This window comes from Diprion similis, chromosome 14 (assembly GCF_021155765.1).
Source record: "Diprion similis isolate iyDipSimi1 chromosome 14, iyDipSimi1.1, whole genome shotgun sequence".
In the NCBI taxonomy this organism is placed as follows: Eukaryota; Metazoa; Arthropoda; class Insecta; order Hymenoptera; family Diprionidae; genus Diprion; species Diprion similis.
Window position 1 is genome coordinate 3,945,564 of NC_060118.1, and position 19,119 is coordinate 3,964,682.

General features: G+C 40.5%; 1 protein-coding gene across 1 annotated transcript in view; it reads right to left on the bottom strand.

Annotated features, from left to right (window-relative positions):
- Positions 1–19,119, bottom strand: part of LOC124414840 (GTP-binding protein Di-Ras2) — a 65,727-nt gene that overhangs the window by 19,942 nt on the left and 26,666 nt on the right. Inside the window, exon 5 of the mRNA XM_046895934.1 lies at positions 9,984–10,249. Within this exon, the coding sequence (XP_046751890.1) occupies positions 9,984–10,249 (266 nt within the window). The remainder of the gene's footprint in view (positions 1–9,983; positions 10,250–19,119) is intronic.

The window sequence follows — 19,119 nt, forward strand, 5'->3', positions numbered from 1 at the left end:
AAACGACGTATTAAAAACGATGGTAGAAAATCATCACAATATCCGCCATTTTTACGAATATTGGCATTCATATTTATTTCAATAGAATATTACAACGCATACATTTGGAAATTCTTTAAAACAGCGAGTCAAAAACGAATAATTGATATAACTTCAACTGATTACTGATAAAATTATTTGTACCATGAAGTCATCATTATATGACCTTCGAATTAAATATTCATCGTCAGATAATCAAAGTTGGGTAATTCTATTATCAATAAACACAGATGTTGTAATCACACGTTGTAAATTAATAGCGCGATGATAAAATATTTCTCAGTATTGAATCAAGCATGCACGTGAAAGGATCAGAGCTATAGTAAATGAAGTCATGACGCCAATAAGGCTCATTCTTCAATATCGTCAGATTTTGAAAATCAAACTTATTAACACTGAGCGTTAGGATCCTCTGGCACTAAACTCTTCGTATATGCATTTAATCAAACTGTTATTTATTGATTGCATACGTGACATGCGAGATTAAAGATATCCTTTTTATATACACGTATCTTCCGATAATGTGCACGCGTTATATGTTTTGCATGTCAGTATGTGTAGGTGATAACTTGCTCATATTGTATAAAATTACCTGGAGGTTGGAAATAGGTACCATTATCTTTCGTCATTTCACTGTTAGGTTGACATTATTGTAATCAACGCATTAACCTTGCTGGTGATAGAATTTGGTGGTCCAGGCAACGCAATTATAAGACTCAACCCAACGGAATTGCACCTCAAGGAATTACTTCACACAATCATCACCAATTCTCTGCATGACTGATCTTTCCTCGTTGTGCATGACACGAGATTAGAACTAGGAATCTGTAGCAGCAAGTGAAGCAGCAGCTACTGATACTGATTGGCTTACGGAGGGTAAAGCTAACATACCAGTACCAGAAAGCTTTACACCCGTTAAAAAGCCGCAGTACATACCCGAAGATAAATTAATAGACTTTGAGTGTAAACTGTCGATTACTGGCAAAGCGGAAAAAGAAAAAATCGTACTTTTGCAGTAGTTCAAAACAGGTTCAAGCGACGCAACTCTGAACAACAGTTACAAAGATGGGCGGCATGATTCGGAGGTGGTGGAACATGTAAGGATAAATTGATTCGGATTACAAAATATACGTTTGATATGTTCGTGGCAGCAATGGAATCGAGATAACCAATACATGACGTGGATCTCTGATGTTGGGTATTACATGTAAGGATCAAAGAAGACTTGTCATCATTTTTAGCCGGACACACGTGGTTATGGACATTCAAACGAGCGCACCGAATCGTTTCCCATAAGATCACAAACCATATAACAAGTGCGAGCATGCCTAAGAGGAGAACTTGAATGATCTGTGCGAAAGTTTCGTTAATGACGTAAAGCCACTTATCGAACAGTATGAACCACAAAATTTATTCAACTCGGATCAAAATGGCTTTAATTTGAAGACATATTCCGGGCGAACTGTAGCTCCTGTTGGCCTGAAAAAGATTTAAACTGGTACAATCGGTATGTTCATCGACTCACAGTTATACTATGCAGCGTACTATATCTGTTAATGGAACGCAGAGTGAGAGAAACTATGTTCAGACCACCTAATATTATGGCTTCCAGGTCTGGAAAGCTTATTAAACATCATATGCAAACTTGGCTTCGGGAAGTGTATCTTTCCAATCCAAGCAATGCAAGCGTGCTGTTACTCGATTCATGGAGTGCACAATGCGAGGGCAGTGTTCAGGAAGCAGTACCAGATGATCGATACTTGAAGCTGATGATCATTCCAAAAGGGACTACAATGGGCCATTCAACCGTTGGACGTGCATGGGTTTCGTGCGTGGAAAAATGTCGTAAGACGTTTTTCCGACATGGTGATCCTTCTTGGCTATGACTTCAATCTTCACCAACGAGATAATATTCTCAAGCTACAACCTTTGACGGATAACCAATTTTTTTCTCCACGATTTTTAAACTTAGGTACTCAAATATTCATGGCACAAAAGTGGATACGTGGATACTAGACCACACTGTTATCAAAGTCCATCAGAATTTTATTACGAAACAGACTCGACATTACAGTGTCATATATGTACCACTTCGTTTGAAACACTTTTTCACAGAATTTCATTATTGCCATGACTTCATTCCGTAGAGGAACCATTATTATCAGCAAGGGTTGTTACGATGAAAACAACAAAATATTACTATTATTGCATATTTAGGAATTCACTATGGTTGTACCATTCAAATAAAATTATATACGATTTTGGCACAATCTTACAGGTGGTACGAATAAAGAAATTCTGAATTATGATGCTTCTGCTATCGTTTCATCCCGTCATTGAACCAGAAATGGCTGGGTTCTGAAGTAATCTAGAAACAGATTTAGATACCAATTTTCGTAGAGATGGCGGATATTGTGAGGATTTTCTACGGCCTTTTTGAATTCGTCGCTTCGAATTTCGAACTTTCGTGGTCAATTCCATGATCAGTGACCTTGAAAACAGCTTCCACCGACTTTCGGTGAAAATCGATCGATTATTCGTTATTGACGTTGGCCATGTTGGATTCGCCATTTTGAACTTTCCAATTTGGCTTTTGGATTTGGAAAGAGTAACGCAGAAACCCTGAGAAGTTTGAAGTTTTCCTGCAATCTGTACATTAGGCCCTATTATGCAATATGTTGGGAATTGTCAAAAATAGCATTTCAAGAGGGGTGGGGGTGGGGGGGGGGGGGGGTAATTTCAGCCGATATGAAAAAATACGTATCTCTTATTTTAGCGTACTTGACATTCCTGCCAAGTTTCATCAAAATCGGAGGCGGAACTTCGCAGATGTTCCTTTCAGTGGCTATTTTGCTTATTGTTAAGGAAAATAACTGTTAGTCGCATTTCTATCTGTAAATGCAGAGTCTATGTCTGTCCAATAGAGCCAAGCTTGGTTCGGGTACCTTCGGCTGTTCTCGTGAGCCACCGAAGTATGTTCGCTTAGGGAAGCGTCCCTCAGTCGTATATAGTTATCTCAAATAAGAACCACGCTCTGCTACACAGTCGCTAATGTTATAAAATAAATACGTTTTTACCAGATCTAACTGACTACATGTGTTACTCTATCCCGTCCACAATCCTGCTACAACAGGTTATGGGCCCAGTTAACGGTTAACTGTGAAAAATTGTGTGACGGCGTGAATTTTCATTTCGGAGAGTCAAGCGTGGCGTTGAATAAAAGTCGGCCATTGTTGTAACTGAGCGTGTGCGTGAACAGAATCCGCGATGTCTGTGGGAATTTCGGTGAAAAGTGTGAAGCCCTTTGACGGGACGAATTTCCTGGGTTGGAAAGCCCAAGTGAGTGCGTTGTTTGTCATGAACGACGTTCTCGATGTCGTGGACGGCACGAGGGCCGCGCCGGCTGAGGGGGCGGGAAACGCTGCCGAGATAAAGAAGAACGTGAAAGACAATGCAACGGCGAGGTTCATCATTTTGTCAAATCTCGACGAAGCACAACAGGTGTGTGTGCTTTCGTGCACTACTGCGAAAGCAATGTGGGACAAAATATGCCTTATCCATGAGCAGAAGACGGCGTCCAACAAGCTGGGGCTGCTGCAAAAATTTCACGCATACCGGATGGGCGAAGCTGATACGGCAGTACAGCATGTAGCCAGGATAACAAACATGGCGAGTCAGCTAAAGGATATCGGCGAAAACGTGTCAGACGCCACAATAATGGCAAAAGTTCTTGCGAGTCTGACCACAAGGTTCAGTACGCTGCAGGTGGCATGGGACAGCGTCGAGCCCGATCGACAAACTCTCGACAATTTACAGGAGAGGCTAATTCGTGAAGACGCGAGGCTCAACAGCGATGAAGCTGGTTCGGAAGCATTGGCTGCGACTGGAAAAATTCGACAACACCAATCTGTGAAAGCTTCTGGAAACAAAAAGGCTGAAAATAAAAAGGAAGGAAAGGACATACAGTGTTACAAATGCCAAGGCATGGGACACATCGCGCGTAAGTGTAGAAACAAACGAAAACCGCGTGACGACGGCGATAAAACTAGCGACTGTGCGTTTGTAGTGCAATTAAGTGAAAGTTCAGCAGCGTCGGACTCAAAAAACGCGGCAAACGCTTGCGTGCTGTGGACACAAAGTCATGTAATGGCGGCCGATCAGAGCGACGTCTGGCTGATCGACAGCGGTGCATCAAGGCACCTGACATACCGACGCGACTGGCTTACCGACTACAAGATGGACAGCAGCGGTGGTAAGATATCACTGGGAGATAATCAAGTCTGCAACGTCGCTGGCGAAGGCACGGTGCGAATAAAGAAACTTATCGACGGTGTATGGCAAGACGCGTGCATCGAGAAAGTACTGCACGTTCCGAAATTGCGCAAGAACCTATTCTCAGTTGGAACGTGTACAAAACGCGGCTTCACAGTGAACTTTGAAAACAATCAAGTTGAAGTAGTGCGCGATAACGAGGTACTCGCGACAGGAATAAAGCAGAGTAACGACGTGTACCGCATGCTCTTCAAGGTCGTGAAAGAGGGCTGCACCGAAGAAGCGAACATTGCCACGACAAATCTAACTGTCTGGCATGAACGATTAGGGCACGTTGGAAAGCGCGCGATACGTGAAATGGTAGAAAAAGGACTAGTGAGTGGGGTGTCAATGACGGATAAAAATGACGTATTTTGCGAACCGTGTCAACTTGGAAAATCACACAGGCTACCATTTAAAAAGAAATTGGATCGTGAAGCGAAGACCAAACCGGGCGAAAAAATGCACGCGGATGTGTGTGGGCCGATGTCAACGAGTTCGATCGGAGGATCGAGATACTTCTTGGTATTCAAGGATGATGCCACCGGCTACAGACACGTGTACTTCATGAAGAGAAAATCCGAGGTGTATGAAAAATTCAAAATCTTCGAGAAGATGATTGCAAACAAGTTTGGTCAAAGAATGAAGACCTTACGTTCGGATAACGGTCGAGAATTTTGCAACACCGAGATGGACAAGTATCTCGAAGACCGCGGAACTCAGCGAGAAACAACCGCGGCCTACAATCCGGAGCAAAATGGAAAAGCAGAACGTGAAAATAGAACGATAACAGAAAGTGCGCGTACAATGATTATAGCCAAAAATTTGCCATTAAGCCTATGGGCAGAGGCAGTAAATTGTGCTGTTTATGTTCTAAACCGAACGGTGTGGGCGAGCGGTGCTGTAACACCATACGAAGCCTGGGTCGGAAAGGCTCCGAACCTCAAGCATCTGCGAATATTTGGGTCAGATGCGTACGTAAACACCCCCAAGATATTCACGCAAAAGTTCGGTCCAAAAGCAAGCAAGCAAATGTTTGTCGGTTACACAGAACAATCAACCAACTTTCGAGTCTTTAATCCGGAGACGAACAAGATTAGTATAGTCCGCAATCTTGTAGTCAACGAGAAAGTCGGTGCAACAACGGCTAGAGTGGAAGAAAGCAAAGAAGATAACGAGACAGTGCTCCCACCGCCACAAGCCGAAAACGAGAACGTGGTCGACGAAGGAGAGAACGGAGACGATGAAGAACGAGAGGAAGAAAACGACGACGAGCAAGAGGCACGAGAGGACGAGCCAGCGCAGGATGGTCCAAGAACTCTTCGAGATCGCTCGAAAATCCAAATTCCGAGCAGGTTCCGGCACAACGCAAACGCTGCCGAGTATATTGTACCAAACACGTATGCAGAAGCTACGAATAGCCCTGAAGCCGAGCAGTGGGCGGGTGCTATTCGAAATGAGTTCAAAGCGCACAAAGAAAACAACACCTGGTCAATCGTGAAAAAGACACCAGAAATGAGACTCATTGACTCAAAATGGGTGTTTCGAATAAAATCAGATGCAGACGGAAATCCGCATCGGTTCAAGGCACGATTGTGTGCGAGAGGCTTTATGCAACGCGAGGGTGTCGATTTCAAAGAAACATTTTCTCCTGTGGTGAGATATGACTCACTGAGATTACTACTGGCGACGATAGCTGCGAAAAACCTCGAGATTATGCAATTCGATGTACAGACCGCATTCTTGTATGGGAAGCTGGAAGAAAATATATATATGGAGATTCCTGAAGGACTCAAGCTGAAAGAAGATCCCAGAAAAGTTGCGTGCAAGCTCGAGAGAGCTCTCTATGGACTAAAACAGGCGCCAAGATGTTGGAACCTGCGATTCAAGGAATTCCTGAACGAGTTCGAATTCAAGGAATCCGAGGCAGACAAGTGTGTGTTTACCGGGAAGTTTAAAAATGATGTGGTGTATTTAGCACTCTTTGTCGATGATGGACTGATCGCATCGAATAATATAGAGACTTTAAAGAAAATTATCAAGCGATTAAGTGAAACGTTTAACATAACGGTTGAAAACTCGAATATATTCGTCGGACTGCAAATCGAACGCGATAGAAAGCAAAAAACGTTGAAAATTTGTCAGAGCGAATATACGCGAAAAATAATTGAGAAATTTGGCATGACAGATGCAAAAACGGTAAGTGTGCCCGCGGATCCACACGCAGCACTGTCCCCAACCGAGGAGACTGACGAAAATGAAAGCAATGTTCCTTATCGCGAGGCAGTCGGGTCTTTAGTATTTTTAGCCACCGTATCAAGACCGGATATCGCGTTCGCGGTAAACGCAGTAAGCAAGTACCTGAGTAAACATAATGTGACACACTGGCGAGCAGTAAAGCGAATCTTCGCGTATCTAAAAGGCACAATCGAATACGGTATCGAGTATGCGAGCGGCGGTAGCGAAGCAGCATTAATCGGATTCTCAGACGCTGACTATGCCGGAGACATGGAAACGCGAAGATCCACGACGGGATACGTTTTCTGTCTCTCAAACGGTGCTGTTACGTGGTCGTCGCAGCGGCAACGACTTGTGACGTTGAGTACGACGGAGGCCGAGTACGTGGCTGCGTCGACAGCTGCGCGAGAAGCTGTTTGGATAAGAAAGTTACTATCGGACATTGGATGTCCCTGTGATAAAGAAACCATTTTATACGTTGATAACCAAAGCGCGATTCAACTAGTCAAGAATCCTGTTTTCCAAAAAAGGACAAAACATATAGATGTCCATTATCACTTCATCCGCGAAAAAGTTGATAAAAAAGAAATTAAAATCACGTATGTTCCGTCCGAGAATCAACGCGCGGATATATTCACAAAAGCAATGCCGCGAGATCGTTTTCGAGAATTGTGTTTTAAACTAAAGATTACTACGATTAACGAGAAACGCTCAAACGGCGGTAGTGTTAAGGAAAATAACTGTTAGTCGCATTTCTATCTGTAAATGCAGAGTCTATGTCTGTCCAATAGAGCCAAGCTTGGTTCGGGTACCTTCGGCTGTTCTCGTGAGCCACCGAAGTATGTTCGCTTAGGGAAGCGTCCCTCAGTCGTATATAGTTATCTCAAATAAGAACCACGCTCTGCTGCACAGTCGCTAATGTTATAAAATAAATACGTTTTTACCAGATCTAACTGACTACATGTGTTACTCTATCCCGTCCACAATCCTGCTACAACACTTATCGATTCAATTCACGACTTCATAATTACATACCAACTGAATACGGATTCGGATTCATGCCAAAATCAATAGGTGATGAGATTTCGATGCCAAATATATGTATTTTAAACTTGAAGTCGATTGGTAGGTATAAGCGTTTGTTTTGTTTCAATCGTGTTCACAAGGTGTTCTGGCGTGAAGAAGAAAAGGAAAAATGTTTTCCTCCGCCATCTTTAACTACCTCTCACCTTTAAGGTAACTAGTCGGGGATTCCCTGTCGCGAATCTTGAGGTGTTATTATTTTTTTTGTAACACCTTCGAGGGAAGTTCGATTTCGCGCACGGTAAAATGTGTGCGAAGTGGCCAATTCCTGCGCTGGGCAGAGAGCGTGCGTTAATGTACGTCAATTAGGTAATATTTATTACCTAACGCCAGGTCGAGCGAAACGGGCGTAACTAGCGCCATCGGACGAGTTAAGTGGTGACTACGACCGCGTCCAGTGCCTAGAAGCAACGTTTAATGGCATGTAGCAGTCCTACCTTTACCGACCGAGCAAACTCATTCTTTTTATTTCTATAATTAATAAACAAACAAACGGATATGGTTGAAATTTGGACGGCGCATAGCTCATTCGTAGCGGAATCGAGTAAGGTTACTCACATCCCGAAAATCGTCAAAAAAATTGGTGGTTTTTTGACACGTGTGACAATGTTTGTCGTCTATTCTTTTCTGAAAGACCCACGAGAAAAGATGTATACATTCATTATTCAGACGATTTCACTACTTATCGTTGCATTCAGCAGTTTCCGTGCTTATTGGAACGTCGTTTTCACGTAGTCAAAATTTCCGAGGGGCATCATGAGTCACATTTGCATTGATCGTATCATCCCCGGAACTGTATTATACCTTGAAACGAACCTTTTATACCTCGGGTTGAAAATTCCCGTAGTCATATTCAGCGATATTCGTAAACGCCACTGATCTTGAGCCGATTAAATAACTAGGCTCCTGGGCGAGCTGTCACAGGGCCACGGTCTTACATACAGGTCTTGCAACGAAGCCAATTTTCTACAGAGCGGCGTGGTTCTCTTGTTGTCCGTGTTTTAAGTGTTTGAAATAGCCATGTCGCGGCGCTGCTATCTAGAGATGTACGTGGGGTAAGGATGAAAATGTATTATTATTAGGTTGGCGCTGCATTGCGCACGCGTTGATTATCCATCCCTCGATCACAACGCCGACCTGGCGGCCATAAAGTGAGATAAATAAGCACCCGTGAAATGAGCCACCCCCACTACCTTTGTTGCAAGACCTGTATGTAAGACCGTGAACAGGGCCCATTGTTACGCAAGCGGCACTTCGTGCTGCGGTGACTACGCCAACCAAGGAACGCTGGGCGGTACCGACCGCGTACCCAGCTGATCGCGAGAGCATCTTTTATTTGCGAAATTATTGTAATTACTAGTTCTCATAGCCTGGTCACAATATTGCATGAAAACAGTCTCACGATGGCTCATTTTACTCCTTATTTTTCGCAGAATGGCGGAAGGTACCTCAGCTATGCGCGTTTTGGTCCCTGAAATGCAGGAGATGTGGGAATAGTCACACGTGTCAAAAAACCACCAATTTTTTCGACGATTTTCGGGATATGAGTAACCTTACTCGATTCCGCTACGAAAGAGCTATGCGCCGTCCAAATTTCAACCATATCCGTTTGTTTGTTTATTAATTATAGAAATAAAAAGAATGAGTTTGCTCGGTCGGTAAAGGTAGGACTGCTACATGCCGTCAATGGTAACCTTGAACCAATATATTTTTTTGTAATCGAACTTCCCATTACAGGTTTTACAAAAAATAGAATGTGTAACTCGTGCGGGTTGGCGATTCCTGACTCGTGTGAATGTCGGCACTCGCCTTCGGCTCGTGCGGCATACTTCACACTCGTCCGGAATCGCCAACTTCCCACACATAATACACAATGTGCTATTTTTTTCTTGTAATCACTCCCACCATATTCTATGTACCCATTACTATAGTTTGTGGTTGGTACAATAAAGTGACTGGAACAAATGGATTTAATACTGCAATGACCAAAAAATGTTATAGTTCTATCGCCTATAATCACACTAAATATAGTTTTTTGTATTATATTTTCTTTCAATTGTAATAACATTGAAATCGTTGTTGTCACGATATCCGCATTCTTAGAATTTCTTAGTAACTATAACAAGCGGAATTATTCTTATTGCATAAATATTTACGTACTTTCCCCAATGAATTCCTTGTCGAAAGTAAAATCGCAGATCTAGATTTTTGAACATCTCACTCACCTTTCCCCTCCCACCCCCCTCCACCCGATTTGAGAATTACGTATGATGGAATATTCTCGGAATATGAACTGCAGTGGTGAAACTTACCTACGGGATCCGTAGGCAGAGCATCGTCTCCTCAGCCCGGATTCGGCAGTCTCACCGGCGGGAGATTTGGGCACGATACGAGAAAGCGTAACGAAGCAGCGGAAAAGCTCTTTGATGTTGTAGTCGTCTTTCGCTGAACACTCCATCACCTTCGCTCGCAGCTTCGGCAACTCGCAGAAGAGCCACTCGCTGACGTCCTCTATCTGCACCTCCCGTCGCGTTGGCGCCAGGTCCAACTTGTTGCCAGCAATCACAATCGGCACTTCCTACATTGGGTTGAAAATTTAAAATTTCTACAGCACCAATTATCACTGACATTCAGTATTTTCGTGTTTTATTTTTTTTCTTTTTGTTTTTATACGCTGATATGCGAATTGTTAAACGATCGGTTATTATTACAAGTCTGCAAATCTCGGTGCGGTCAAAAACGCAAATCCAATGTTGTCACTGAGAAGTAGAAAAACATTAACTCAAAATTCCCAAGTTTCAAAATCACTGCTTCAAGATGTACAAGACTAAAAATGAAAACATAATCCGATTCAGGCAATTTCCATGATTAAAATGGTATGAAAAATCTTTGGGAAATGGATTTTTGTTAGCATTTCTCTGTGCAAACATTTTTCCCCAAATTCCGCTTGATTGCAATACTGAATACACCGTTTGGAGCTACTGAGTTATAAGGCATGATACGCGGAGAAAACCGTGATGTTATTAGTAGCTACCAGAACTATGGATCGCAGATGGCTGGCAATTTTTTTCTGAATGCTGTTTCGTGTTTCAAAAAACATGCCTAAGGCTCACGGTGAGAAAAATATTATTTACACCTGGCCGATTTTGTATATACAACCCGAAACAAGATATCAAAAATCTGAAACGACCGATTGTTCGGAACAGTAAACAGTGTCTGCACGCCAAATTTCAGCCAAAAATATTGAAAATTGTAGGAGGAGATACACTTTGAAAAATCCAAAGTTTCGATTTTGAAAAATTTCTCAATGCCACTATTTTTTTCGTAGAGTATAGCCAATTTTGTGGAAAAAGGTCCTATACTTGTTAAATCACGAATAGTTTAGGAGATGTGAATGTTCAAAGATAAATTTTTATCACCTGAAAAGTTTCAAGGATTTATATTTATTGAACACAGAAAAATCATTCTATATTCCGCATGTTATTTCTGGAACATTTCAGATATAGTCCAAAAAATAATATTGATATGGCAGTCTGCACGTATAGTGACTAACCATACATCGTTACGTACGAAATATGTAATACGATGTTCCTACTGTAATATATTATGTAATATCTGATTGTCCTATTTAATTGTAACAATGTTTTGATGTTAGTATCAAATGTTACGCTTAATATAAAAATCACATTTTTATACATATCATGCTGATAAGTTCACTAATACACTACGACGCATCACTATATTTTTACAATTTTACGACGGTGAAATAGCTGCTATCGAGCTATTAGAAAATCGAGCCTAGTACAATATAATCCATAGTGTTAAACCTAGTTTACTGTTTTGAATATTGACGCCTTCCTATATTTGTGCGACGAATAATAAACGTCAGACAAAACGATACGTTTTGGTTGACATACGCGGATTTGTATGTCGATCGTATATCGATTTGTATATCGAAGTAACGATGCGAATGCACACTGCCATCATGGTTTTCTTTTTCTAGTCTTCAATATCGTCGCTCATAAATAAACAAATCATAAGTTAAACGCACAAATGATCACTTGTTTACATGACTACACTATCGAATATAACCTAGAAAACGTATGAGTTGCCCGAACGATATAATATAATAAGAAATTATGTTGCAGGAAGCATAACAAATGATTTGCTCGGAAAATGGTATCGTAACTTCTACTTTAACGATTTAGTGAAATGTACGCTACTTTATCGTACAATATACAGTGTCAACTTTACTCGATGCCTCAAGTCAACTCAATAATATTTGAAATCTAGCGACAAGTATGTGATTTATAGTAATAGTCAATGTATGTTGTCCTTGCACTTTTACTCTTACAGCGTACATGCTGGCATGAATATACAAAATTGTCAAATTTTCTGTTACTCGAAGCACAAAAGGTTATTAACCCGAAAGGTGTACAGTAGGGTGGTCCTTAATTGTTAAAAGAGATAGCGAAAGATACTGGGTCATCGACGTAGGATCCGTGAGTTAGCGATAAAGGACAGAAGTGAGTGAGTCGGGAGAGATGATAATTATGTTTAATTAACAATAAACAAGATACTTTATTGAGGATACACGTTACGAACCTTATAACAAGAGAACGTTTAGACAACTGAGGGTTACAAAGACAAGAGAATACACAGATGATACACAGCTGATCGTTTTTGAGGTGCGACGCGGGCAAGCGGCTAAGTTTGAAATAGAGATGGACTGGTAAACATTGAACACGAGTGTGGGTACATATGTGAGGACGATTTTGACCAGTGAGTGAAATGAGACTGGAAAGAACGCGAGATAATGCTTTTATTTGAACTGATCAAGTTCGCTACTTTTCTAAAACATTAAGAGAGTTGTTTTTTTTTTAATTTATGCTCCCATGGTCTTGAACGATTTCAAATACTTTTGTTGCTTTTTGAAATTTTATAAGTCGTTGACGAATATACCGAAAATTATGGAAAATACATTTTGTTTTAGAGAGTTGGACGCTCGACAAGAAAGCTCTGACGCATAAAATTTGTGAATGAAAGCGTTCATATGTTAATTAACGAATTGGACTAAATTTTGAACTTCAATTAACATATGAACGTTTTCATTTGCGAATTTTATGCATGATAGCTTTTTTGTAGAACGTTCAATTCTCTACAAACATATGGGGCATTCCAGCTGAGCTCGATCGACTTTTGACCTCATGTTTGCGAATTCAGTTCGCATTTTTTTCGAAATTCTATTAGCCCTCAAGATGACTCTAAATTTTTTTTAAAATTTTCAAACTAAACGGTTTCGAGTTATGATTACTACTGCACTCGACACTGCATCTAGCGAGTCTAACACGGGTCTTTAAGCTCGCAACTTCTATTCTAACCTTTCCACGAGTCACATATAATCCCACTCTTAAGACCCGACTCCTATACCTTGACCACTACGACAAATCAATTACTTAATCATTTATAACGAATGAACCATACTATCTAAACGACCTCTTCAATGACTCCCTGCATTGAGAGTAGTCACACCCAAGTGCATAATCGACGGTACGAACCCTAAAAATAGCCAAACAGCACCTTGGCTGGGCGTAGAGTAGGTTTCGGGTGCCGCTCATCGAAATCCACGTGTTCTACTCCGTAACAACCACGTAGCGTAAAGGCGTGAAGTTTGACAAAAATTATTTATAAGGTAAAAAAAAGGAGAAAAACAAAATAAAGAGCTACCGAAACGACGCGCAAACATAACCTAGAATGACGTCCACGAGGGAAATAGAAACGTTTTCCGTACAAGTGAGCGGATCAGCAGTAGCAGTAAAATGGAAAAGATAGCTAAGAGCATTTGAGTTATACATGAGCACGAACAATGTCGTGAATCCACAACGAACGTGCGGCTTTCTACTTCATACAGCTGGACTAAAGGTATAGGATATCTATTATACGTTTGGTATTGAAGAAGTCAAAAGCGGGGACATTTACAGAAAAACAGTAAAACTGTTGAATGAATATTTCAAGCCAACAGTCAATGAACCCTACGAAAGACTATTGCTTCGTGCAATAATACAAGAAGACGGCGAATCCGTTGACCAGTTTTTTATCCGTTTAAAGCAGCAAACTCAAAACTGTGCATTCGGGGGTATGGAAGACCAAATATATATGGACCAAGTAATAGAGCAAATCCAATTTGGCACATTACGCCAAAGACTACTAGAAGAAGGAAGAAACCTCACCTTAAAAAGGACATTAGAATTGATCCGGGTAGGGGAATCATCGCAACAACATTCAAACGCCATTGAACAAAAAGAGAATGTCAACAGAATACAAGGCAAACAGAATTATCAAGGGTCGATTAGACGGGATCAACCCAAACGACAAGGTCAGTTAAAAGAATCTGACAAATGCTATCGCTGTGGTTATACAGGACACTATGCAGCAGATAAGAAGTGCACAGTGTGGGGGAATACTAGCCTGGAATGTGGCCGAAGAGATCATTTCCAAAGTATATGCAAACCCAAGAAAGGTGGCACAGAAAGAACGAAAGGCAAAAAAGAAATCCGCCAGGTAGAAGAGAAAGACGAAGCTCATCAAATACATGGCAGAGCGTCGGTCGAGCTGGAGAAACAACAGAAGGAGTATGCGTTTGGAATCAGACCAATACAAGAATCAGATAGTGACATAAGCCTGGGAATAAGGATGGGCGGAGTATGAACTCAAGTGTTGATCGACTAGGAATAACCTGCAATATTATATCAGCGTCAATGGGAGTAATTGAAAAAGTACTTGAAAAAGTACTCGCTACCTCGTAAAGGTATTAAATGTGAATCTTATGAATGTAACAGATACTCTACGCCTACGCAACTATGGTAGTAAAGAACTACTAGGAATACTGGGGGCGTTCAAATGCAAAATTGAATTAACCACTAGGAAAGTAGAAGTCGATCCAGAAGTAGTAATTCTTGATGGAGAAGGTGGAGCGCTACTAAGATAAGAAACCGCAATGAAGCTAGGGGTACTAAAAATTGAGACAAGTATCAACGCAGTGGAACAGAACAAGCTAACAGAGGACTTGGTAAAGGAATTTGTAAAAATATTGTCAGGTTGAGGAAATTGAATGATTTCCAAGTACAGATACCAATTAAAAAATGTTTCGGACCGGTAGTTCAACCCGTAAGAAGATAAGAATATTACCTTAGAGGTATAGAAGGAAAACTGATCAACAAACTGTTAAAGTTGGACGTAGTTGAACAAGTCGAGACACCGACACCTTGAGTATCGCTAACGCAGTTAGTACCAACGATAAAAACCGAATAAAAACTATGCATCGAAATGCGAAGAGCGAATGAAGCGATTGGAAGAGAACATTTCCCGATACGTACCATCAAAGAAAAGTTATTTGAGGTCAAACATCAGCAAAGGACCTCAAATAATTTTTGAAGGAGTAAATTTATCGTTAAATGACAAGAGACCTTTTTTGTAGAACGTTCAATTTCTTACAAAAACATGTTTATGAATTTTCTGTACGACGCGTCGTTATCTAGTTATAAAAATCGCAAGGAGCAAGAACCATTTTTGCCATGTTATTCTTATGGAAAGTAGAAAATCGCGATGAGGCACCTCTAAATATCAATATTAAAATCTGAAATTTTTATGGTATTTCTTTTTCGTCACCTTAAACAATATTTTCAGTATACCATTGAATAAAAAAATAGTCCATTTTTTTGATACAGTCTAATATATACCTATATATATATGTCGGAGAATGACCAGATAAAACTTGTGAGCTTCGTGTTTGGCGTGTGGAACGCATTGTTACGTCCCGACGTACCGCCTCGGCGAACCTTTTTCAAAATTAAAACATAACCAAAGAATTGCTTCATTTTACTCAACAGCCACAGTGCTTGAGAGTTTCGTTTCGATGATTATAACGCAAAATATCATATTGCTTCAACCGACGAGTTCCACCCCTCCTAGAGAAAGTCACGTACAGGCCCGCGTATTAGGTTTAACTTAGTGCCATATTTAACATTACCGAGAACGCAAAGTGTGAAGTGGTGAGATAAACCCCAGCGGGGCTCAACCCAAAAGTATCTCTTCTTTTTAAGTCAAAATCATCATCAACAATTAGGCTAAACCATGCGTACAATATGTACCAAATTAAAATAGGTTGTTTATTAAGATGTATGGATGAATGTGTGAGAATTACACCTCAATATCTTTTGCTCGTAATTATAGTATGTAACCGACGAGATTGAGAATCGTCGGAACACCGTCGGAGCACTCGAGTCAGGCCCGGAGTGACGCTGACCATGCCGATTCTGGCACCGGGAGGTCGCCCTAGCATCTCATTGGCTAATTACCGCTGTAACTTTGTTGCACTGAGGGGTCTTGGACCGTCAGGCCCAAGACGCCATGTCTTTCGTCTGTTAAGTCGCGAGGTGCGTGGACGTCAACCCGTATTAGCCCTTCTGGTCGATGGTAGTGTTCGGAAAATCTTCATTGTGACCGGCCTAAAGTACCGTGCTAATTCGTTAACCTCAAGCTTTAAATTTGTATTGTGAATTGCAAAGACTTACTGTCACCTTATTTCAAATTCTTTCCTGTTCTGTACTGACTCTCTTATCTTCGCGAATAGACATTTTCATGATATTCATTTCCTTAAATAAAAATCAAATCAAGTTCTGCCCTGATTCTTCCGGGTCAGATAATTTTAAGTGATTAATAATAATAAGATATAAACATTCGACTCCATTGTTAAATTAAATGGTATAAAGCGGAATCGGAGGGGTTCAAATAAGCGAGAAAGTTATCAGGATTTCGAATTATGCCGGCAATTGATTTAATTATTGAACTATTTAATTGACACACAGAACAGCACAACAGAAATCGCAAACGGCGTGTCGAGGTTCACCTCGGCACGAAAAACCAATTACAAAATACAATTAACGAAATTGAAGCTTAAATTAATTATCTATTATTTATCGCGCGCGCTCTACTTTGTGGACTCCTCACGTTCGCGATCTTACACGCACTAATCTTGCTTTTGCTCGCTCGCCTTTTCCTAAGCTGTCTCTTGTGTTTCGGACTTCGCTCTGTTCGGGCCTATTACCTATATCCGTACCTTCGCACATACATAGTCACATACACATTTCGCATACATACATACATACACATTTCGCATCGCGCAAATCGTTAACACCTTGTTTAATTATATTTCAACACTGCATAACTTTTAAACAGTGTTAACCAATAGCTTCTTTCGCTAACTTAATTGATCCAAATTTAACGTACTGCTTGAGTGACTGTAATCCGAACCTACGATCATCAACCCCCAAGTCTGCTTTGGTGGCTGATCTCGAGCTCCAACATCCATACGTAATCCATCTATTCGTACGACTCGAGGTGAGGCTCAGGTCCAGATTACTAAGACCCTGACCGACACGATCCGACGGAACTCAATCTCGACGCACGACTCTTCAAAAGCTAAGTCAATTCGAATGTTTTACTCCAGCATCAACCGAGTCTAGATAATCACCAATTTGATTAATTTATATTCCTATTCAAATATTGCCTATTGGTAATTAACATTCTGTTTATTGGCCGGCATCTCTAGCCAAACCAAAAATCGTCTTTTTCAATTACTCATGTCTTGGTGGCAAGCTTCACTAGCCACTCCTTTAAACCACCACTGATTGTTCACCAATACCTATATTATATAAATTCCATAATTAAATCAAACAATAAAATTGGTGCCTAGCTAGAAGTCAATATCGTTTAGGTATTTCGAGAGGTATTCTCCGGCTTTCAGCTCGGCTCCTATTACCTTGGTTAGTTAATTAGGAACCATATATTGTCACCTGTGTTTTTCGCTTAAACCAAAAGTATAAAAATAAGTATATACGTTCAATCTGATCGACGGAACCACACGCACAGGATCTGTCTGAACAAGGTTATCGTTCGTGGATCCTCCTGGACACACTCACAGACAAGACACACTGCAGAGTTACTCTCCTGACGATACCATACACTATTAGGACTTTATTAATAGACAAACAAGTGTGTGTGTTTCCGAGATTAGGCGGAACATAATATATTTTGTAATTTAATTTGAGAAAGCATAAATCTAAGGAGAGAGATACAAACTACTAAAACGACCAGTTAGACTTAATGCGAACTCATTATAGATCTTGCGGCCTTAGTTTATCATTTCATGTTGTAACAACGAATTATATGTAACCTTTTTATAACTTCAACCATTATCATTTTCCAAATCGTTTGAAGAATATATTCTATCTTTTACCAGTTAAATCAAATAACCCGTTTATTTCGAACAACAACCTTTCTCAATTTCAGGATTAAATTATCACTATTATAAATTAGCATCAACCTATTTAAATCTATCTCACAGACCTGTATAGGACTATAGCAACACGATCCTACATATACCGGCGTACCGAAAGGTAGGTCTTTCTTAGTTTTTAATTTTTATTCAGTGCTGTTACGTGGGTGCATAATCGATTATTATCCTTAATAGTCGTAAACTCTTATCGCTCTTCACACGTCCACCCTCCCACGTAACAGCATTATGAACCACCGTTTATTTAACAGAATTAAAACTAAGAACTTTAATAAACAGAACTGTTCAAAAGAGATTCAATTTACAGTATTTCGTCGACACGTCAATATGATTCAATATCTGTTTGTTTACTAAATCTTCATTCTTCTTTTTGAAAACAGCCACCCTTCGAAATAATAGAAGCACGCCACGGCAACTCTACTCTTTCATCATCCTCGACATATATATGGGCAGATCCATTACTTTTCGCATAAAAGTTGCGGGGGTGGGTCATCGATTTGGCTGCTGATTTTTTTTGTCGAAAGTAGATGAGAAGAGAAGGTGATCCTGAAAATTTTAGGTCGACAGGCCGAAATCCGGCCGCTGGAGAATTTTTTGAAATTTAAAATAAGTCGATTTTTGAGTCATTTTCAAAAATTTATACCTCAGCTTCTATACGACCTAGAGTTTCCAATAAAATGGCGTCCTTCTCTGTCAACCTCATATTTTCACGAAAAAAATACTTAGTCACTCCGAATTCATATCCGGTTAAGCTGGGAGCTCCCAACTGGACTGCTATTTTAATGAAATTTTCCTAATTTTCAAAAGGCTCTAAAATCTACATTTTTGGAGATCGAAGGACGGTTGACGGCTTATATTCTTCGTTAAGGTATATTCTGATGAAATCTGCTCTGGTTTTGCTTGGTTGCTGTCATTTCACTGAGATATCGTCGCTTAAAGTAGGTCGATATTTGAAAAAACGCTGTTTTCGAATAGTCATAACTTTTTTCTGTCAACTCGAAATCCTTTGAAATTTTCACGGATTATACTTCATTGTATCCCTAAACAACCCTGAGAGTGTAAACTTTGGCTTCGACCTGGTTTCCGAGCTATGA